The following is a 22,940-nucleotide window of genomic DNA, read 5'->3' on the forward strand; positions in this document are numbered from 1 at the left end:
TTTCTGACCAGCTCTAGTATCTGCACGTACTGTCTCTCTAGAGAAAAGAGTATGGCAATTGCATTTGATCATGAATATCTCTCATTCCTTTTTTGTCCCTAGGGTCCTTCTGGTCCCGTTGGCCCTGCTGGTCCTTCTGGTGCTCGTGGTGCTCCAGTAAGTCCCCCTTTAAAGCACTTGGACTATCAGTTCTGCCATTTTCTGGTTTTGACAATTTCTCCTACTTATTTTTATATCCGTTTTTATTACTAATCTATTTTTAAAGGGTGCCCAAGGTCCTCGTGGTGACAAAGGTGAAACTGGTGAGCGTGGCAGCAATGGCATTAAGGGTCATAGAGGATTTCCTGGTAACCCAGGTTCCCCTGGTCCCCCTGTAAGTATTATGTTGAAATTTTATACTAAGGCTATAATTCTTCTTTCAATTACAGTGATTCAATGCCAGGTAACAGAGAAAAAGAATTCAGCATTATGTAATTTACTAAAGCATCTGTGTATTTTAAACATTAAAGGCAATCAGTAGTCTTGATCCCGATGTTACACCAAGGGGGGACAACGATGAATAAAGATCTCAATGGATTCATTAGGTTCCTAAGACACAAAACTGGGTTTGAGAAAACCACTTTGAATGAGGCTTCTGGTTTTGGTTAGGGTAAATAATATTCATGTTTATGGTCTGTGACTTTGTCAGAATCCTAGTGTTTTTCTCTTGAGATTTTCAAAGGTGCCTGAGGGATTTGGCTGCCCAGTTTTGGCTAGAAATTAATGGCAACTGAATATCCAAATCCTTAATTTGGCTTTGAAATATACTACCCTTAGAGTCTGACGACTGGATTTTTTGTTGCCCTGCAACTTGTGCAGTCATTTACACCAGGCAAAGTGAGTGTGAAATGCTATCAGATCAGAACTCTAGTGTTTTACATACACTGTGCACTCATTTTGTTTAGCTATTAATGACTACACAAGGCACAGAGCAACAAATAATCCAACCCTAGGTACATATAATTGTCTTCACAGTCATATAATTCTGCATGAAGAAGATTTGTATTTAAAGGAATTTTAACTGTAAAGCTTCCACTGACTCTAAAGAGAATCTACAGACCAAATCCCATGCAATTCTCTAAAAACGAATGGGTTATGTAATGTCATAGCAATGCCACAACTGTAATGGCATTGCATGTAAAATCTAAATGAGTAGAGGCCATGATTAAAAAGCCATTAACCAAAATTTACCATACTGTGGCATCTGATCTGCGGCTCACTACTCTCATGGACAGAGTAAAATCTTGACAGAATTCCATTAACTTACATTTTTCAGTAGGAAGCTATTAGCCCTATTTATTCCTTGGCAATTCATCAATAAGTAAATGGTCATTTACTCTTAATTTATTTAAAATAATTGATGTTTGCAGAATCCTTAAAAGAAATCCTGCAAATACCATAGTCAGCGCTGCAGTGATAGTTCTGTGTATTCCAATAGAATTAGGGCTTTAGCCAGAGCCCACAGAAGTCAATGGGAAGACTCCCATTGGGCACTGGATGAGACCTTATACTTTTCTGTTTAGAGAATGACCAGGTTTTATTTGTCATATCTGAGCTTGAAAAATCTTTTTTCAATTATTTGCTTTACATAAAAAAATCTTTGAAGTTATCTATTAAAATGATTACACAGGAAACATCACAAAGATTCCTGCTGCATCCAGTAGGTTAGAGAATATTTATGACCTATCTTCTTTTAACAGGGTCCTCTGGGTCCACAAGGTGCAAATGGAAGTCCAGGAGCTATGGGAGCGAGAGTAAGTAACATTTCCTGATTAAGCAAATCCAGCTGTGTTAGAACAAATGTTTTGAACTAAAAATATGGCAACTGTCAAATGGCAAGAGCTAAAGAACCAGGAAGCACATGCTAATTCATAAGAATGAAGTGCTTTAAAATACTTTTTAATATTTGAAATAATGCATAAATAACATATGCGATCTTTTATATTTAACCGTGTTTGTCATTGTTCTAGGGTCCCCCTGGCCCAGCTGGTCCTCCCGGAAAGGATGGTACGAGTGGTTACCCCGGTCCCATAGGTCCTCCAGGCCCTCGTGGTAATCGAGGTGAAAGTGGGTCTGCGGTAAGTGGACAGCAAGCACAACTTTCATTAAATGAACAACTCCTTTTTATTGATCGATCTATCATTAAAAAGATGAACCTTTCTAACACTGTGCATGCTGGAATGACAGCTAATGTAGAATGTATCTACCCACTGAGCACCAGGGGCTTGATCCAAGTCCACTGAATTCAATGGAGACATTTAATTCATTAGGCTTTGGCTCAGGCCCCAGATAAGCACCAACATTTCCCATTTAATATGGGAGAGCAAAATCTCCTCTTCTCTTTAAAGCCTTGACAACTCTGCGGGCTAGTGTGAAGTAGAGGCAGGACTACAGCCTACTTTCCCCATCTGGGGAGGCTAGCACTCTCAGTTTAGTTCATTACCTTTGTTCCTTAGCCATATTGTGGCTGCTCTGCATGCATGAGTACAAGGGCTCCCAGCATCTTCTTCATCTCTACAACTCAACTTGAACAAGGTGGCCCACAATTTGACACTGAATTAGGAAGAGGATGGGCTAAACTGGTCCCAGAGTGGCTAACAGTAGAGCTGAGTGAAAACAAAGCAATAAAGGTTTTTCTGTAACTAGCACTGTCCTTAGCTTTATATTTATGGTCCATATAGTACTTGTATGGACTTGGGTCTGAGCCTGCAATCCTTAATCAACATTATGTTCTTTATTTCCTAGGGTTCACCTGGCCACCCAGGTCCCGCGGGTCCCCCTGGACCTCCTGGGGCTCCTGGTCCATGCTGTGGGGGAGGTGATGGCATTGGTGGTTTAACTGGTGAAAAAGGACCATCATACTACTACGGAGACCAGCCATCTGAAAACAAGGTCAATATGAACGACATCTTATCTTCAATGAAATCAATTAACAGCCAAATTGAAAACATCGTTAGCCCTGATGGCTCCCGGAAGAACCCAGCTCGTAACTGCAGAGACCTGAAATTCTGCCATCCTGAACTCAACAGCGGTATGTTAGATTTTTTTTTCAATATTGGTAATACCACCTGGATCTTGAATTGTTCTGTTTGCAGTGTGACTGTACTCTGAAAAACGAATATGAACCATTTGCATTGTCATGGCTGGGCTTCTCATATGTCAATAAAAGACTGTTTTCTAACGGCAAGCACCACAAAGTAAAGCTGAAATCTGAAAGTCCATTTTGGTTCTCTTTTTTGTACATCATCATTAGTAACCGAGGGCCTGATCCAAAGCACAGTGATATCACTGGAAAGATTCCTATTGGTTTCAGTGGAATTTGCTCAGACCCAAAGTCACAGCAGGGCAAATCAGGCCCTGAGTGAGAACTGTGCAACCATATTTTCTTTAGAATATACCCTTGGTTTCACCCATGAAACTTTGTTGCTCCTCTACAAGTGTCAGAATTTTCTTTTTTTTATTTTAGTAGAACTTGCAGTTTAATTGAATTTTGGGGGTGGGAGCGGGGAAAGTGGGAAAGCCTCATTGAAATAGATTTATTATTAATACTTTCCTGATAAAATAACATGGTGTTTTACACCAAAATATGAACCCTGCATGCAATGCTTCTCTTTATATCTGAAAAGTTGTTTTGTAATAGGTTTATCAAATTGAATCAAAACTTTATTTTTAATTTATTGTCCATTAAAAAACCAAATAAGTAACAAATGGTGTAAAAGCAGTAACATAAAATCTAATTACAAAAAGATTACACTTAATCAAAAGTTTTAGAGGTGCTGTAATCTTTATCATGATCTGTTTTCCATGAAATCCAAACACACAAAAATAAGCATTCTTCAAAATGCAGAAATCTGCTGAAAAATAATTGTCGTCATCAACTTACAGCATACCATTCCAAGAGCACAAAGTATGGTAAATGTATCTTCTGTTATAATAACTTAAATACAAACTCATGGAGAAATGAAACTACTGACATTTGAATGCTGACTTTAAAATCAAATTCATCATCAGCATATAAAGAGAGCAACCCCACTGTCGTCGGTGGAGTCTTAGGCCAATAACAAGTTTGCCCCCAAATGATTTGGGCCCTGATAGAACAAAGTACTTAGTATAAGTAAAAAGAACAGGAGGACTTGTGGCACCTTAGAGACTAACAAATTTATTAGAGCATAAGTACACCTTCTCTGTATGTATATATATATATATATCTTCTTACTATATGTTCCATTCTATGCATCCGATGAAGTGAGCTGTAGCCCACGAAAGCTTATGCTCTAATAAATTTGTTAGTCTCTAAGGTGCCACAAGTACTCCTGTTCTTTTTGCGGATACAGACTAACATAGCTGCTACTTGTATAAGTGTGATTTTTAAGTAGGTCCATTGGCTTCAATAAGACTTCTCAGATGTTTAAAGTTAAATATCTGCTTAAGTCCTTTGCTGGCTGCGGACCATATGTAACACAATTTAAAGAAAGCTAGAATTTCTCTGACAAGTCATCTTAGAGCATTTGAATGAGATCATACATGGTCTCTTTGTGCCATCTTAATTCTTCTCCTGGCTTGTCTTCAGTCAAAACTTTCATACCTCTTACTCAATGCAAGCATTTGAGACAGACATACGCTTTAGAACATATGGGTAAAATAATCAAATTCCTCTCCTGATTTTCTGCTATTTTATGTCCCTCTAGGAGAGTACTGGATTGATCCTAACCAAGGTTGCAAGATGGATGCAATAAAAGCATACTGTAATATGGAAACTGGTGAGACATGCATCAATGCTAATCCCAGCAGTGTGCCACGTAAAAACTGGTGGACCAGTTCAGGAGCTGAAAAGAAACACATCTGGTTTGGAGAGTCTATGAATGGTGGCTTCCAGGTAAGAAATATTAGATCTTCTCAATTAATAACCTAGGCAGCAATTCTTATATTTCATTCACATCACTGATAAGTAATACCATGGAATTAATTTAATCTAGTAAATATATCAGCAGTTAAAAAAAAAGATTGTTTTGTGTGTTGTACCACAGTTCAGCTATGGAGATCCAGAGCTTCCAGAAGATGTTTCAGATGTGCAGATGGCATTCCTTAGATTGCTCTCTAGCCGCGCCTCTCAGAATATCACTTATCACTGCAAGAACAGCATTGCTTACATGGATCAGGCCAGTGGAAATGTTAAGAAAGCTCTGAAACTGATGAGTTCCACTGAGAGCGAGTTCAAGGCTGAAGGAAACAGCAAATTCACATACGCCGTTCTGGAAGATGGCTGTACTGTAAGTACACAGAATTTTTGTAAGATAGCACCACATATAGGGCTAGATGGGATCCTAGCCGTGCAGGGACACTGGAAAGAGCAAAGACTCACTCACCCGTTGCAAGGGCTAGACACAGTTGCAGCTGTGATGCTCAGACAATACACTCCAGAAGCTTGAGTGAGGTCGGACAGGGAATAGGTGGAATCAGTGCTGGTGCACCGGTTTAAGTGGAGCCAACTGCGGGTATATCATACGCTTTGCCAGCAAACCAAGGAGCAGGCACTGGCAGGCATTATGCCACTTCCCGGGACCGTGCCCTCTGCACTGGCCCTTGCTACAGGCTACATGCTAAAAACAGCTTTGAAATCAACAGCTCTGTTTGTGGAGTAAGATGCTATTTGAAACTGTGCTTTACAAAGGTCTTCTTTTAGATGCCCCCTTTTCTTTCTCCTTTCATCCAAGTCATGGTGCTGAAATTCTGATTCCACCCCAAACCTAATTCTATTCAATCCAAAATGGAGTTTTTGTTGAACCAGGAATTGAATATGAAGGGCTAGATTGTCCCAACCATGCAAAAATTCACCTGGGAGAAAAAGCTATGCACTAAGACAGAGGTAGCCTATAGATAATTTCATCTCCCTTTGAGGTAGGTGCTTTGGCCTATGTTTCCAGGTAGCACTGTTCCATGACCATATATAGCTGGAGGGTACTGATGCCATGAAGTCTACTCATTGATGGGTTCACTTGAGGCAGGACTGACATCATCCAAGATAAAGCCACAACTGAGGGGACTCCCCCTACTCTTTGGCAGTATGCTCAGCGCTGGCAGGTACCAGAAACAGGCAGGGAACCATCTGATAGCAACATGCAGGCAGCTAGTCTAAGCCTGTTGTAACAGCAAGTGATGAATGGCAGTTATGATCAAGAATGCCAGTTGATGTGAATAACAGCAGTCTGTCTAGACAGCAGAAACTAATGCACAACAGCTTCCATAATTGCTGGTCGCTGCTGCAGTGATCTGAGGTCTCAATGGCACAAAAGATACACATGCACATCACAGAAAGTGCAACTTAAAGTAGTATGAGCCTGGTTTACACTGCAACCTCTTGCTGCTGTTTTTTTGCATGCACGAGACAAATGCGAAGTGCAGCTTATTTTTTCCTGTTTCCCTTTCCTGTGCTTACTGCACAAGGAGGGGGAAGCATTTCTCAATGCAAGGCTGGAGCATGCATGCAAAAAAACGCATGGTGTCTGTGTAGCCTAGAGCATGTGCCAGAGATTTGTTCAGGGAGCTGTAACCATCTGATGCTTGCCCCCTGCCTAGCCCAGCCTTCGAACACTAATTAAGAGCTCTTCTAAACATATGCCTTTCCAAGAAGATAATGATTAGGGAAATGAAGTACTTTGAATGGGGCAGGGTATGGAACATCGGTGTGAGGAACAAGAGGTGTGAAATTAAGTAAAATAACCCCCCTGTAGAATTATACTGGATTTCTCTAAACTGATTTTCTCTTCAATTTTTGCAGAAGCACACTGGAGAATGGGGTAAAACAGTCTTTGAATACAGAACACGGAAGACAATGAGGTTGCCTGTGGTGGATATTGCTCCCATGGATATTGGTGGTCCTGATCAGGAATTTGGTGTGGACATTGGCCCAGTCTGTTTCTTATAAAATCAAGGATATCGCTTTTTCTAAAACCCCAGCAAGCAAATCCACACTCTCCTTTTGTTTTAACCTTGTCAACTGGTACAGGTGCTCAACTGTATCCCAGTTATTTATTTACAAATTTTCTGGAGGAAACAAAGGTAATTTGACAAAGGGTGAATTGTTTTTAATTACACAAAATACAATAAAAATGCTTTTTGCTTTTTTTAACCAAATTCCATCTTCAAAACATGTCTCCGTGGTGCTATAATAAAACTTCAACACTCAACAAAAAAATACTGTCTTCTATTAGTTGAATGAAAGCCAATTTACACAGCACTGATTGCTCCCAGCATCAAAGTTTACCCTAAGACGCAGTCCGTAAAGCTAGAAAGACTTCCCCGTTTCAACTACCTCAACATGGACAGAAACTGGGATGAGTTTGATGAGTTACAGCAAAAAAAACCAAACAGCCAAATCAAAATACATTGGAACCATTGGTTAATTCAAAGGAATTATTAGGTATACAATTGTATTTTTCTTTACTGATTAGTTTGAACACCCTAATGTTACAATCCAACAATAAAATTATGGTATTCTGTTTTCAAGGGTGCTTCTATACTTTCCTGTCATTGCTGGTCAAGACCACTAAAATTAGGGAAGTGTAAAAGACTAATGTGATGGTGCTAATGTATTTTTCACTTCTAAATCTGCAAGACAGGTTTATTGACTTCCATTAAAGGATTAAAAACAATTGTAAATGTCTCCTGTCAGAGATTAGGATTGGCCTACTATTTCTGAGGTCATTCCCTTCTCACTCTGTAAAAGTCAAAGATGCAGAATTGTGAGCTTCTTTCATCACATTAACACATTTGTAGTGTTGAAGGTTAACCATCTTTGTAAGCTTTTATATTGTTGTTGGTCTTTACCTTACAGAGACACACAATAAATATCTTAATAAAACTCCTCATTTTTCCACTTCACTACTCTTATCCTTTCCTCCCAACTTTACTAACAGGGAAGCAAAGTTATAACAGAGTCCAGAAAAAGGACTGAGTGATCTTTCCTCAAGCAAAATGGCAGGATTTCACCCAGAGAGTTTACAATTTAGTACTAAGAAATGCTACCTGCTGCACTAAAGTATTTTTTTACTTAGAAACTTAAAGTTAAAACTACCTGTGATCAGCTTTTTGGACTATCATTCCAGTACTGAAAACCTGTCACACATGACCGACAGAAATGTCTGGTACTTTGGAAAATGTTCATGTCACAAATCCTTTGGAAGCTGCACTGAAACTTGTAAATTCTGTGCAGTTGAAATTCATGCTGAGGGCCAGCATAATGCCTTTACTGCAGATACATGGAATATAAGCAGGGGACAGGCTTTATAGTGGTCAATACTGAATTTTACCCAGGTAGAAATGGAAGGGTTAGGAAATGAGTGCAGAAAGCAACTGTAGAGGTGGTAATGTACATGAGTGACAGTAAAATTTTGACTATCACACAGCATAGTACAGATAACAATGATGCTCATTTGAATAGCGCACAAGCCAGCAAAATGACTGTCATAATCTGACACATCTATATATTTTGTGCTATTGAAGAGAACTTCTGTCTAGAAATCTGGACGAAACAACATTGATGTTGCACATTATATTCCTTTTGTCTACTCTTAACTATTCATATTAATATGACAAAAGAAAAGGAGTACTTGTGGCACCTTAGAGACTAACACAAGTACTCCTTTTCTTTTTGCAAATACAGACTAACACGGCTGTTACTCTGAAACCTATTAATATGATAGTTACCATTCCTTTTAACATCAAAAATAAATGGTCTGATAGACTGTGACTTGGATTAGGTGCCTGTGCAAGGGAATAAGAACACCTTCCATACCTCTACGTGTGTGTGGGAATAAGTGCGGCTACTCACCAGCTTTATTGCTTCCCTGGAGCAGGTGATGGCGGGGGATCCACCTTCCCCAAGGCAGACCAACTGAGTGGGTGCATCCGAACAGGATGGATAGTAATATGGCTTCTGGTATAGGTCAGCAGTAAGTTACTAGCCATCACTAGTAAAAGAGAACGCAAAGGAGGAAATGGGACATATAAGTAGGTCTCTGCATCACAGTAGTGCCTGGTGCACTTCCCTTTCCTCAGGGCTGCGCCTAAAGGGTGGGATTTTCTAAAGTGATGAGCATTAGCCTAACATAGCGCCATTAATTTCAATGGCCACAGAACTGAGGCAATGCGGGGTGCTTTTGAAAATCCTGCTTTATAGGGTACTTTTAACATTTTCTGCAACTATTAAACCACTTATAAGGGAACCAACTTCTGCTCTGTGAAATTCCTTCAGTGGGTTGCACTGGCATAACTGATGGCCGTACTTGGACTATTACTGTTAAAAATGGTTGGTTAACATAAAAAATGTATTTGGCATACTCATTTGTCCCTATGAAACTACAAGTGACCAATTCCATTCAAAAAGGAAGACGATTTTGAATTAAAACAATTAGACAACCAAATAGGATAGCTTTGAAGGTGTGTAATTCATAGTTTTTAAAAGTGTAACCTTTTTTGAATGAGTAACCCCTGCATATAGTGTTCTCTACTCAAATCATTTCAGTTTCTAGCAGTACCTGTCACCCTATATAGCAAACAATAATTGGCACATCAGAACAGAAGGAAAAAGCAAAAATAGTAGTACCTGTGAGTAATAGCAAATATAGGTCATCTCAGGAAAGCTGGACTGATTTTTGTCATTTGTGAAACATTTCGTTACATTTATTATACTATTGGAGTAGCACAAAAACACTAGTGTGCAAACCTAGTAGCCTTAGCCTATAGGGAAGGAATATGTTTTTGGAGCCTTAATCTCAGAGCTGGAATCTTGTGAACCTGGCTGGCAAGAATGGTGTCAGTATGCCCTTGGCCTTTGTCATCACTACAGTCTGCTTGCTGCGCCTATATTCACTCCTAGTATGGTGCTAAGAAGATAGAACCAGGTCCGGCCAGCTAGAAGAATTAAGTAGTACAGTCACAGTGAATCAAAATATAAACTAGGGGACTGGTTCCTTGCCAGGGCAGAACCTGTGTTTTTGGAACTGAAGATGTATGGACCCTGTGCATGGGGGAAGCCTCGTACAGTGTAGTGGCAGGCCACCAGGGGCTTTTCTTACAGCCACAGCGTCCTGGGTGATGATGGGTGGAGGGGGGAGCAGGGCAGCAAGTAGCCCCTCCTCCCATGGGGCTGCCAGCAGGGGTTGGTCCCTGACCCTTTCTAGTGCCACAAACATTGTAGGAGCAGGCGCCAGTGAGAGTCAGTTCTCCACCTTCATGGGGTGGTGGGGCTTAGGCTTTGCGCTTCAGCCCTGGAGTGGTGGGCAACAGGCTCTGGCCATGCAGTGGTGGATTTCAGCCCCTGAGCTCATTCTCTCTGGTCCCCCATCACCCCTGCTCCCTGCTGCCTCCTCCATCCCCCAGCCATGCAGCAGGGCCCCAGAATGCAATCATGGACTCACCTTGCCATTGCCCTGACCGCCGCGACCTCTTCCAGCCCCCACCCCCATCCCCCAGAACATGGCCCTCCTTACAGACCTGCCCATCCACGTTTTAATTTGCCCTCCAGCTTGCTCAGGATGAGTAAGTCTGCTGTGGGAAGTGATATTAACAATCACTTTTCACTAGCTAGCAAATTAAAAAAAAAATCAACCAAAAAAGGCAAAACACACAAAGCACTTTATTTGTATTTCTTTTCTGTTTAGGTCCACTAAAGATTAGAGACATCTATACATTATTTTTATTGACTCGGCAAAAAAACCCCGCCATAAATAAATTACAATGATCTGGTCATATATATGTGCATATTTATTTGTTTTTCCAAAAATTAATTAAGTATTTTAGGAAAAATTGTCAGAACGGCCACCAGCAAGAGTTGGTAGCTGCACTCTGAGGCCACCAAAAAATTTGTTGTGAGAACTCTTGCTTATGCAATCCACCTCATAGTCCCTAACATGCGGCGGGGGAGGAGGGAGGAGGCATGTAGGAAACAGGCTCCATATATGTCCCTTGATACTAGCTGCTAGGCCCAGCCCACTGGAAGCACTTGGAAGGATACATGACACCAAAAAAAGAAAAAAAGAAGACTTACAGAACCACTAGATTTCAGGCAGCATTGAGGCTGAACGAATAATTGGCAACAAATACGTGTTTGTGTGAACTGAAAATCTGGTTTGTGTGAACATGGACTGAAAATTCCAAAATAATTTCTCTCCTGAACCAAAGCATTTTGTGTTGATAGTGTCAAAACATTAAATATAAACTACTAAGGTATTTACACAATTGGAGCTGACACTTTTAGTAATATACAAATAGGACCATAAAGAATTTTGTGGGAAATTGAAACTCGTATCATGAGCACTTAAGGTAAAGTAGCCAGCCATTGACGAGCGTGTTAAGGAATCATAATGCAAAAACAAGTGTATACGTTAAGGGGAAGATTAGATAAAGGGCAACATTTAAACAGCTTATCTACCGAATTCATCTTGTACTTTCTGTTAAGAAGTAGATATTTTAGGACTAGATTCACAACGGGACTTAGGCACCACTGGCAGTCATAAAACCCCCCACTGAGCGATCAGCCAATGCTGTAGGCATCGGGTGTGTCTACACTTCAAGCTGGAGAGGTAAATTGCAGCTAGAAGAGCCACACCCCCCACAACCTCTGATTGAGTAGGAGCAGCTCGAGGTGCTAGCCACCTCAAGGACGTACCTGTCCAAGACCCTAGGCCCACATTTGAGGCAGCTAACTCCACTCGTGCTGCTATGGCTGCACCCTATTCTTAGCACACTCGCCCTATCAAAGCTAGCATGGGTATGTCTCCTCGAGCTGGAATTTACACCTCCAGGTCTAATGCTGACATACCCTACATTTCCACCGTTCAAGGCCCGAGGCACCTAAATTTCAGTGGCTGGGCTTGTGCGCAGCCACCTAAGTTCTGACATCACCCAGAATCTTGGCACCTAAGTCACACCTAAGCCCCTGCGGGAATCACAAACTAGGCATTCTCTGCCTCTCTTGTCTTCAGGGCCTGATCCAGCAGGCATGCTCTGAGCACCCCTAAACCCACACAAAAACAGGAGGTGGTGGTGGTGAGGCCGCCATCGCCACCAACACCGTCTGCTGCCGCCAGCTTTTGTGAATCCCATTCTTAGGTACCCAACTCTCCCGAGGCACCGTATAGGGAGCCCAGGCACCGAACAAAGGGTTTGGAAGTCCACTAAAAGTTAAGCGCAGCAATGTTGAGTATTGCAACACCAGATTAAGTCCCTTTGTGAATCTAGCCCTTAGAGTCAATATTTTGCCTGAGTAAGGAAGGACTAAATGATCAAGCCCTTTGAACTTGAAAAGGGAAGATGGAATCAAAAGACAGAGTTTAAATTCTTTTAGACACCATAATAGAGGCTAATTTAAATGTAGACCCCAAATTAAAAAACATAGTAAGAGAACCAAAAAAGTGCCACCGTAACTAAACAACAAAGTAAAAGACACAGTGAGAGGCAAAAAGGCATCCTTCAAAAGTGGACGTTAAATCCTATTGAGGCAAATAGAAAGGCGCATGAACTCTGGCAAGTGAAGTGTAAAAATACAGTTAGGAAGGCCAAAAAAGAATCTGAAGAACAGCTAGCCAAAGACTCAGAAAGTAACAGCAAGAAAAATTTTAAGTACATCAGAAGCAGGAAACCTGCTAAACAACCAGTAGGGCCACTGGATGATGGAGATGTGCAGTGGCAGTCAAAAAAGCTAACAGGATGTTGGGAATCATTAGGAAAGGAATAGATAGTAAGACAGAAAATATCATCTTGTCTCTATATAAATCTACGGTAGGCCCACATCTTGATTACTGTGTGCAGGTCCGGTTGCCCAATTTCAAAAAAGATATATCGGAATTGGAAAAGGTTCAGAAAAGGGCAACAAAATGATCAGGGGTATGGAACAGCTTCCATATGAGGAGAGATTAATAAGACTGGGACTTTTCAGCTTGGAAAAGAGATGACTCAATGGGGGAGCAGTGGTTCTCAAAACCGGTCCATCGCTTGTTCAGGGAAAGCGACGTGGGCCTAGGGATGTGCTGGCCGCCCTTCCGCAGATTCGGCCAGTGAGAGCCGCGATTGACCAAACCTGTGGACGCAGCAGGTAAACAAATCAGTCCGGCGCGCCAGGGGCGTTCCCTGAACAAGCAGCGGACCGGCTTTGAGAACCACTGCTCTATCATATCCCCCACATTTAGTCATCTCTTTTCCAAGCTGAAAAGTCCCAGTCTTATTAATCTCTCCTCATATGGAAGCTATTCCATGTGCTGGCCGCCCTTCCCGCAGCCCCCATTGGCCTGGAGCGGCGAACCACGGCCAGTGGGAGCCACGATCAGCTGAGCCTGCAGACGCAGCAGGTAAACAAACCAGCCCGGCCCGCCAGGGGCTTTCCCTGAACAAGCGGCGGACTGGCTTTGAGAACCACTGTGATAGAGGTCTCTAAAATCATCACTGGTGTAGAGAAAGTAAATAAGGAAGTGTTATTTACTCCTCATAAAACATGAACTAGGGGTCACCAAATGAAATTAATAGGCAGCAAGTTCAAAACAAACAAAAGGACATATTTCTTTACACAATGTACAGTCAACCTGTGGAACTCCTTGCCAAAGTATGTTGTGAAGGTCGAGACAATAATAGCGTTCAAACTAGATAAATTCATGGAGGATAGGTCCATCAAAGGCTATTAGCCAAGCTGGGTAGGGATAGTGTCCCTAGTGTCTGTTTGCCAGAAGCTGGGAACGGGCAACAGGGATGGATCACTTGATGATTACCTGATCTGTTCATTCCCTCTGAAGCTCCTGGCATTGGCCACTGTTGAAAGACAGGAGACTGGGCTAGATGGATCATTGGCTGAGCCAGTATGGCCATTTTTATGTAGAATATTTTACTCTTCTCTAGTAAGCACAACTGCAATAAGGCAAGAAAGGGCCTTTTATCCTCAGATTATCTTGGCCTTTCTTTTCTTACATGTTTAAGTACATTTCAGTGCTTATGAAAGGAATGTGATAAAGAGAAGTAGAGTATGCAATCTTCTACCCCTCAATGGCAGTGCAAATCAGGTGTCATTAACATTCCTCAACTGTGACCTAGTCAATGGTGAGAGCAGGTTGTCTCATTACTCATTCAGGTCTCAACTACTAGCTCTTTACAGACCAGTTCTCATAGCTGGGTTTTTGCCAAGTAACATGAAGCTCAATGACACGTGCTGCTATCCCTTTGTTGGGGACACTGGGGCATGGCCACTAGGTAACTCGAGGGGATGGAAGCCCACGAGTGTCGATGAAGCCCCCTCGCACTAGGCCCAGGTGTCCTTACCGCCCCCCCCCCCCCGCCCCCGGCCTGGAGGCACTCGTAGCAGCTCTGCGTACTAGGCCCAAGTGTCCTTGCCCCCCCCCCCACCTGGAGGCACACACAGCAGTTATGCTGAGAATCTGCAACACTATGCTGCAGAGGCAGACTGCCTGAAACTAAGCAAGGCCAAACAGGGCAGATATGGAAGAACAATGCTGAATAAAGCAGCTTTATGTATAGTTTAACAAATGATACAGAGAACCAGGGAACTAGCTGGGAACTGGATTGGCTGGCTATATGGATACTTAGGGCAGCTTGCTACTGGATAAGTATGCTGGGGAAAAGGATGTATAAAAGCCTGTGTAACTTCCTGCTCTCTGTACAGGATTTGAGATTCAAATCTCCCTGTACCTTTTTGAAGCGTCAAATAAACTTTTCTGCTTCCCCACCCCGTTGTGATTATTGGGTGTAGCACACCGGGTAGCGAACCAACTCAAGCTGTTGTTCAGCCTCTCGACACTGGGTGCCGGCAACACCCTCCATCTGCCATTCAATTGTAAAGAGTCCTTGGAACTTCTCCTCTCACAACAGGGAGCCCCCCCCCCCCCCCCCCACACACACACAAAGAAGGACCCAACTAAAATGGTCAAGGTTTTCACCAGGCAATTTGTCATTTTTAATAATTTTGAAATAATTTATATAACGTCATTATTGCACAGGAAATTATCAACGCCACATTTTCCCTCCCCAGAAGATCTATTAAAGGCTAGTGAGGGTTTGTCATTTACTGGACTGTGGTGCGACAAGTGTGGACAGGCCAGTCTCAGTCCTGGTTTGATAGAACAGTTGATCCATAGGGAACAAAGACATCTAAGGTTCATAACTTGGCTAATTATTCATAATTTGAGAGAGCCTCGTGTTTAATATATGCCAGCGCCACTCTCTACAATGCCAAAAAGGTAGAGATACAAAGTAGTACAACTACAGCCAATTCCAAAGGCAAAGAAAGAATAATAGTTCAAATGAAGTCTGAAATGAAACCCGCTGTATTTATGCATTTTGCTCCTGGGAGCATTCTGTGCCCCTACACATGCGCAGAATTCATGTCCTCCTACAGAAAATGACAGGGAAGCAAAGGGAAGCCACGTGGGGAGGACGGGACTGGGCTAGGGATGCTCATGGGGTGTAGTGTGGGGGAGTAGCCAGTTCCCCAGGAGTCTGAAAGCGCATCTTCCGCCTCCTTCCGTCCGTCCGTCTGTCTGGCACTCATGTCAATACTTCAGGATTGAGCCAGTGCCATGCAGGGCTTTACTCCATGCATTAGTCCTCACTTACCTCCGGGCAATCCCACGGTGCCTCCGCTTGTGGGGTGCGGCGTCTTCTTGTGCCTGTGTTCTGGGCACAAACTATCCTGAGCGCCCTTTGCTTTAATGTACAGCCTCCCACCACACCTACCTTTCAGTCACCGAGTCCCTTTTCCTGGCAGGGCCTGGGCAGGCTGAAAACAAAACACAGCCGCCCTTCCCACTCTGCTGCTGCTAGATCCCTGCGTGCTTTCCCCAGCAAAGGCTGCCAGGCACTGCTCCCCACAGGCGGCACCTGGAGGCCAGGCTGCAACCACCCCTTAACAAGCTGCCCTGAGGGGGAAGGGCACTGAGCCAGAATTCATACAGGCCCTGTCTGTGCAGGAGAGAAGCGTTCCAGCAAACTCAGTGTCAGGTTGGAAAGCAAAGGAGAAAGGGTTAAAACTGTGATTTTTTTTTTCCATGTGGTTTGCTCATTACAAATCCAAATAGCTGCCTTACAAGGGGCACTTGCTTTTACCTTTTGAGGGATTTGGTATTTTGGCAAGATTTACCCTTTAGTAGGCTGGGAGGGTTCTCCTGGCTGTGGGATGCTCAACCAAGAGCATAGACATTCCCACAGCCAGGAGAACCTTCCCTGGCTGTGGGAATGTCTATGCTCTTGGTTGAGCATCCCACAGCGGAGTCATGGCCTCAGGCAGGGTTTGAGACCCTGCATGCCTGTCTGACTCTCAGCCCATGCCTTGGCGGACTGCAAGGATTGGAAACTTGTGGCTGTAAAGCACAGCTCACCCTCTCAGAGCCCCATGTCCTGGCAGAAAGCGAGGTCAGTGGTTTCTGGTCGCAAGGCATAGCTTGTCCTCTCAAGCTCCATACCCTGGCAGAGTGCAAGGGTTGGATGGACTCTGAGTCTGCAGTTGGATCCAGACCCTTGTACTTGTACAGAGCCCCATGCCTGGGGAGAGGCGGGAGACACAGATTGGGCCTATACATATTATCAGCCTTATATTTATATATGTTTAATTGTGTATATATCTTTCCAGATCCAAAACTACACTGAACTGATGTTAAGGTGGAGAGTGCATGTCAGTAACATAAGGGTAAAAGCATTTCAGGAATGTTGTAATTAACCCAAGAACAAGCATTAGAAACCCAGGAAATTCAGGTTAGCTTAAATTTAAAAAAAATCTGAACATGCGAATGTATGGAAATGCAAGTGAAGGCACCCAAATGACCATTACTCCCTCCTGTAGTGATACTAGGCAATAGGCATACACTTAAGATCTGTGCATAATAGTATTTGAAGTTCCAGATTAGATTTAACTGATTTCTGAAGACACATTAGAGTTTTCATTTTTCTGTTCCTCACACCATCACTACAGGATGGAGGTATCTAAAGTGTGCATTGCCATATAACATTTTACCATCACCTCTCGCTAAGGGAAACCAGGCTTCACTCCCATTGGGATCAATAGGTGGTAGTAGGTGGGCATTTGGAAAACAGAGACAAGGTGGGTGAGGTAATATCTTTTATTGGACCAATTTCTAATAAAGTTTGGACAAGCTTTTGACCCACACAGAGCTCTTCTTCAGGTCTGGGAAAGGTACTTCCAGTGTCACAAGAAAATGCAAGGTAGAACAGATTGTCTAGCATTAGTAGTTAGCACATATTGTAAGGGACCATTCAAGGTGGAATGGCTAACTACTTTTTGCTATGACGCTGGGACTCATAATACATCCTTTATACCTAAAAGCCATCTACTCTAAAACACAAGTATACTATTTCTGGATTATATTATCCCAGCAGATGAAAGTCAGAGATTAAAAGTATTTTAAATCTTGAAACAGAGTAAAAGATTCATCCTTAGTTTACTTTCTCCTTATTTTATGCCTCTGAATAAACCCCATACGACAAACTACTACCAGTTAGCAATATCTAAATTTGTGATAAAGCATTATGTACTAACCACTGTGCACCACAGTCATTCAGCCATGATTAGATTGCCCATCAGCTCTGAAGGTGCCTATGCTGTAGACTTTAACCAGATTTTAATAGGAGTTTTGCCCTAGTGAAAATCGCAGAACTGAGCCTTTGTCATGCAGGAAGAATAGACTATGCCCATGTGAACCTCTGAACACTCCTGTGGTTTCCTGTGTATATCTATTGTATACAAGTGTGCACATACAAACTTAACATTTACAGAGCTAGAACTATCACAATTTAGGAATGACTGATTATTTGAACATTAATTTTTGATTATTTTGATCATTGCAAATATAACTTTGGAAATGGTCTATAAATTACATTTTATAACATCAGAGATTATTTAAACTGACATACTGCTTTGATCATCATATTTTATTCAATCATGAATAAAAATTCTGACATCCTGGAGTTCCAAAGAGTATTAGCTGGGCAGCTTTAGTAGGCTAGGTGATGATAATTTGATGTAATTTAACTTCCACCTTGTGAGATTTGCAACAAAAAAGGATATCACTGAAAATTTCCACTATAATCCAATATATAAAATATTTTAGGTGCACATTTTACAAACATCTAAATCATTTAAAACAGCAACAAAAATTATAAAATTCTGTTTCCCCCCAGCAATGAACTGAATGGGATATGTTGGAAGGAGTTCTACAAAAAGGAAACCACTGACATAACAAGAAGCATGTATTTAATTAAATGCTTTGCAAAGATACATGAATAAAGCTATGTGCATGGCTTTTCTTTTGGGATCGCCTCAGCTGTTTATTTTTTTTATTTAAAGAGACACACAAAACATTGGCGAGCACAAATGCAATAAAGAAACAGAAAAAACCCCTCTAATAATGTTTGTACCCACATGCTTTAGGTAATAAAACATGTTGGTATTACAAAACATTCCATATAGTGTATGACCAACAGGTAAAATGCACTGTAACACTGTTCTTTCAAATACTGGAAATCTAACAGCTTTACTCTTCAAAACTATGTTGGTGGAAGTATCTTTATTTTGTCAGGCTTTTACAGAAGTCATTTTAGCACCATCACTTAAAAAACTTATTATTTTTGCCCTGCCTATCTCCATACTTGGAATAATAACAGAAGCATATAGCACCTTTTAGTATCTAAAATAAAAACAAGAATATTAAATGCATCCCAGCTTTTAGAGATGAGGTAGCTCATGCTAAGAAATGGTGGATCATTTTTTGCCCTGACAATTCAGGACTGATAGGTCAAAATGACTGGTGATGCATGACTGATTGTCGACTAAAAAGTCATTTCTGCAACAGTGAGTTTCTGAACCCTTGGTCTGGTACACGTGAATGACTGATGACACACATAAGCTGAAAACAAACTTATGACATGGTCTATAAAATTTTATATGTAATGGTTTATTAGATTATGCAAGTACTAAAAGAAATCAATTGGGTATCAGATTTCAGACATATTTAAGGGTACATACTCCTCCAAGTGAAAGCCTCATTAATAGTATGGACTTATGTATGTACCTTGTCAGGAGGGAGAAGGACAGACCCTTAAAATTCAAATGTAGACCTACTCAAAGATTTACCCCTGAATTTTCTTATTTCATAAAAGTTTATGATGCTGAAGGGATTTCTTCTAGGCCTCATAAAATATAAGGCCATCCACTTCTGTGTAGACTAATACATTTACATAGAATTGTTAAGCATTTCACTAAGGACAATGCCAAGTAAGATGACCTCACTTAAAAAGCGTTATTCAATTAATGACATTGGGCTTTTTGTGACTGGCCGGGGAAAGAAAAACATTGGTTTCATTTAAACATGCTGTGGGAAAAGCATATTTGGTTGCAAATATTTTAAACCAAAGTTCACAAAAGTGCTCTACTTTTCTGCTATTCAATCTGCATCCAAGCAAAAGAAGTATCCCTTTGAATTTTACAAAGCTCCACTTTTAAACTATCTGTATGGAATACCTACAAATTTTGAATTACACTCAAAGAAGGTGAGCAAAAAAGCCCTACAATTATCATCCAGATTTTTTAAAAGGGTAATCATTGGTCCTTTTTAAATGGTACTGCTGCACTAAAAAGTTGGTTTAGATCATTTAAAACTGAAGGTTTGTAAGTAAAATAAATATTCTGAAGGAGGCCAGGCATTTAAAAAGAACTGTATGTACAATGCTGATGCAATATCAGCCATTACTTCAAGAGTCTCAGGATTAACTTCCATCAGTCTAAGTTCTTGTGTTTAGTTGTTGTTGTTGGTGGTGTGTTAATATTTTCCTCTTTCTTTTACACAAAACACACGGGCCCAATCTCAATGCCAAATTCCTGGTCTGTATTACCAATGTCCACTGGGGCAATATCTATGATAGGTAAGCGTGCCACTTTCTGTGTTCTGTATTCAAAGACAGTCTTGCCAACGTTCCCGTTACGTTTCTGAAAAACAAGTGAGAGAAATGTTATGCCATGGTTCAAGCTCATTTGAAAAGCATCCTGAGGGCCAGCAGAAGCCAACAACACTATCAGAGACATTCCAGATGGACCCTACTGTACATCTACTGCACAATGCATGTCCTCTTGTACTGCAATTGCTTACTGAAGCTTTTTCATTTTAAAAAAAATGCTTGCCCATCTGACTCATCGGCTTCAGTCTTGAATCTTAAATAGCAACATTGCTGCCATAAAATTAGATTCATTTTGAAAGTAAAAGAAATTTCTTTTTGATGTATTAATAATGTACTGCTACATATAACAAACACTGGGGTAAACATCTGTGCAGAAACAAGCAGAAAGTGAAGCTGGAGATGGTGGGGGAGTATTCTCATTCATTCCAAAATAAAAACTCATTTTACATTACAAAAAATTATACAGAATTCCAGGATTTGGGCATGTAGGCTGAAAATGGTATGGTGCAGGGGGGAACTTAGAGCAGCACAAATATGATTCCAAGGAAACGAGGCATGACAGCAGCAGAATGAGGACAATGGAGTTCAAAAATGCAAACTTTAACAAACACAGAAAACTGGTAGGTAAGGTCCCATAGGAAGAAAATCTAAGGGAAAAAAGGCGTTCAGGAGAGCTGGTAGTTTCTCAAGGAGACAAGATTAGAGGCACAACTGTAAACTAACCTAATGAGAAGGAAAGTTGGAAAGTCTCGCCCCCAGACGTTCTTTTTAAACCCTGGATTTGTGCTGGAAATGGCCCACCTTGATTATCGTACACATTGTAAGGAGAGTGATCACTTAGATAAGCTATTACCAGCAGAGAGTGGGGAGGGAGGAGGTATTTTTTCATGCTTTGTGTGTATATAAAAAGATCTACACTTTCCACAGTATGCATACGATGAAGTGAGCTGTAGCTCACGAAAGCTTATGCTCAAATAAATTGGTTAGTCTCTAAGGTGCCACAAGTACTCCTTTTCTTTTAGTGGGAAAGGAGAGCTAATAATTAATGACATCTAAAGACTGAGGTGTTTATTGCCTATTTTGCTTCAGTCTTCATTAAAAAGACCAGATACTCAACACAATTACTATTAACAACAAGGGGAAATGAATGCATACCAAAATAGAGAAAGAACAGGTTAAAGAATATTCAGATAAATTGGCAGGGCCTGATTAAATTCCTGTTAGAGTATTAAGGAACTAGATGAAACAATCTCAGAACCTTCCAGCCCTACATTTCTATGATCTAAGCCAGTGGTTCTCAACGCTGGTCCACCGCTTGTTCAGGGAAAGCCCCTGGTGGGCTGGGACAGTTTGTTGACCTGCGCGTCCGCAGGTTCGGCCGATCGTGGCTCTCACTGGCCGCGGTTCGCTGCTCTAGGCCAATGGGGGCTGCAGAAAGTGGCGCAGGCCGAGGGATGTGCTGGCCACCCTTCCCACAGCCCCCATTGGCCTGGAGCGGCGAACCGCGGCCAATTGGAGCTGCGATCGGCCGAACCTGCGGATGCGGCCAGTAAACAAACCGGCCCAGCACGCCAGGGGCTTTCCCTGAACAAGCGGTGGACGAGAGTTGAGAACCACTGATCTAAGCTGTTTCTTGTTTACACTGTGGACTTTCTCTATAGAAGATCCCTTCTTTCCAGTTCTAAGTAGAGGTACCAAAGCATTAGCAACTGTACACAGTATGTAAGGTCCTACTTACTTGGCACAGAAACATTTGATTTTGGACTTATCTGGATTCTTTGACTGATCACACACAGTAGCAAACGGGGATGGAGAGTGAAAGGAGGGAAGGAGAGACAGAGACCTTGTATAATAATAAATAATAGTAACTAGTAATTAATAATTCCTCTAAATTGTTCAGAGTTCAATTTTGTGTGTCCAGCTCTGAAAATCTGGACCAAAATGTCTTTTCCACCTGTAAATCCTATTATTCTGACACCCAGGAAGAATTTCTGTAGTATTATTACATTAGAAATGTTCAATTCTGTGGACTTTTTCCAACTTGAGAAAGATCTGAAAATATTAAAGGCCCCCAAAAAGTCTTTTTTCTCTATAAACACGATGAAATCAGTTTTGAAAAGTTAGAACTTACAGAGCAGCTGTCCTGAAGGACAGTATATCTAAATCGATTGTTTCCTTCTGCTTTGATCTCAAGGTCATTAGCCCCCTTAAGAATTACAGCTTTCTTCAGGTTCTTAGACTGGTCATCCATGTACCCTATACTGTTCTTACAATGGTATGTGATATTCTGGGAGGCTTCCTTTGACAGAAGGCGCAGGAAGGTCATTTGGGTGACAGCTGTATTTGGTGACTCACTGTCTCCATAGACAAACTGCAAAGATACAAGATAGATTATCTTAGGTTACATGAATTCATATAAAGTTTGTGGATGTCAGTAATATTAATAAAAAGAAAAGGAGTACTTGTGGCACCTTAGAGACTAACAAATTTATTTGAGCATAAGCTTTCATGAGCTACAGCTCACTTCATCGGATGCATTCAGCTGTAGCTCACGAAAGCTTATGCTTAAATAAATTCGTTAGTCTCTAAGGTGCCACAAGTCCTCCTTTTCTTTTTGCGGATACAGACTAACACAGCTGCTACTCTGAAACCAGTAATATTAATGATTTTCAGACACAGCAAGTCCAAGAATCATTAGAATTCTTTAATAATTTTCTACAAGCTGGGCACCCAGAAACTGAGGCCACTTTGGAAAATTTTGGCCATAACACATAGTACCTTTTTAGCTAAGGCCCCAGTCCTGCACTGAGAACCACATACACATCCCAATAGATCCCTACCAAAGTTAACAGGATTCCGAATTGGCACAAAGGTCCAACCTGAAGAAACTCAAAGCTGGGTCAATGCCTCTAACGTTAAATGTAATAGCTCACTAG

At 41.5% G+C, this 22,940-nt stretch overlaps 2 protein-coding genes across 2 annotated transcripts in view; one reads left to right on the top strand and one right to left on the bottom strand.

Moving 5' to 3' along the window:
• Window positions 1-7,920, top strand: part of COL3A1 (collagen type III alpha 1 chain) — a 69,057-nt gene extending 61,137 nt beyond the window's left edge. Inside the window, exons 44-51 of the mRNA XM_084643864.1 lie at window positions 103-156; window positions 266-373; window positions 1,740-1,793; window positions 2,010-2,117; window positions 2,785-3,070; window positions 4,728-4,915; window positions 5,067-5,309; window positions 6,818-7,920. Coding sequence (XP_084499990.1) covers window positions 103-156; window positions 266-373; window positions 1,740-1,793; window positions 2,010-2,117; window positions 2,785-3,070; window positions 4,728-4,915; window positions 5,067-5,309; window positions 6,818-6,964 — 1,188 coding nt within the window. The 3' untranslated portion in view covers window positions 6,965-7,920. The remainder of the gene's footprint in view (window positions 1-102; window positions 157-265; window positions 374-1,739; window positions 1,794-2,009; window positions 2,118-2,784; window positions 3,071-4,727; window positions 4,916-5,066; window positions 5,310-6,817) is intronic.
• Window positions 7,921-18,287: 10,367 nt separating this feature from the next.
• The window catches only part of COL5A2 (collagen type V alpha 2 chain), a 165,291-nt gene continuing 160,638 nt past the window's right edge, over window positions 18,288-22,940 (bottom strand). The window contains exons 53-54 of the mRNA XM_084643728.1: window positions 22,136-22,375; window positions 18,288-20,035 (exon numbers count right to left, since the gene is read on the bottom strand). Of these exons, the coding sequence (XP_084499854.1) occupies window positions 19,889-20,035; window positions 22,136-22,375 (387 nt within the window). The 3' untranslated portion in view covers window positions 18,288-19,888. The remainder of the gene's footprint in view (window positions 20,036-22,135; window positions 22,376-22,940) is intronic.

This window comes from Lepidochelys olivacea (genome assembly GCF_965140295.1).
Source record: "Lepidochelys olivacea isolate rLepOli2 genome assembly, chromosome: 11".
Classification (NCBI taxonomy): domain Eukaryota; kingdom Metazoa; phylum Chordata; order Testudines; family Cheloniidae; genus Lepidochelys; species Lepidochelys olivacea.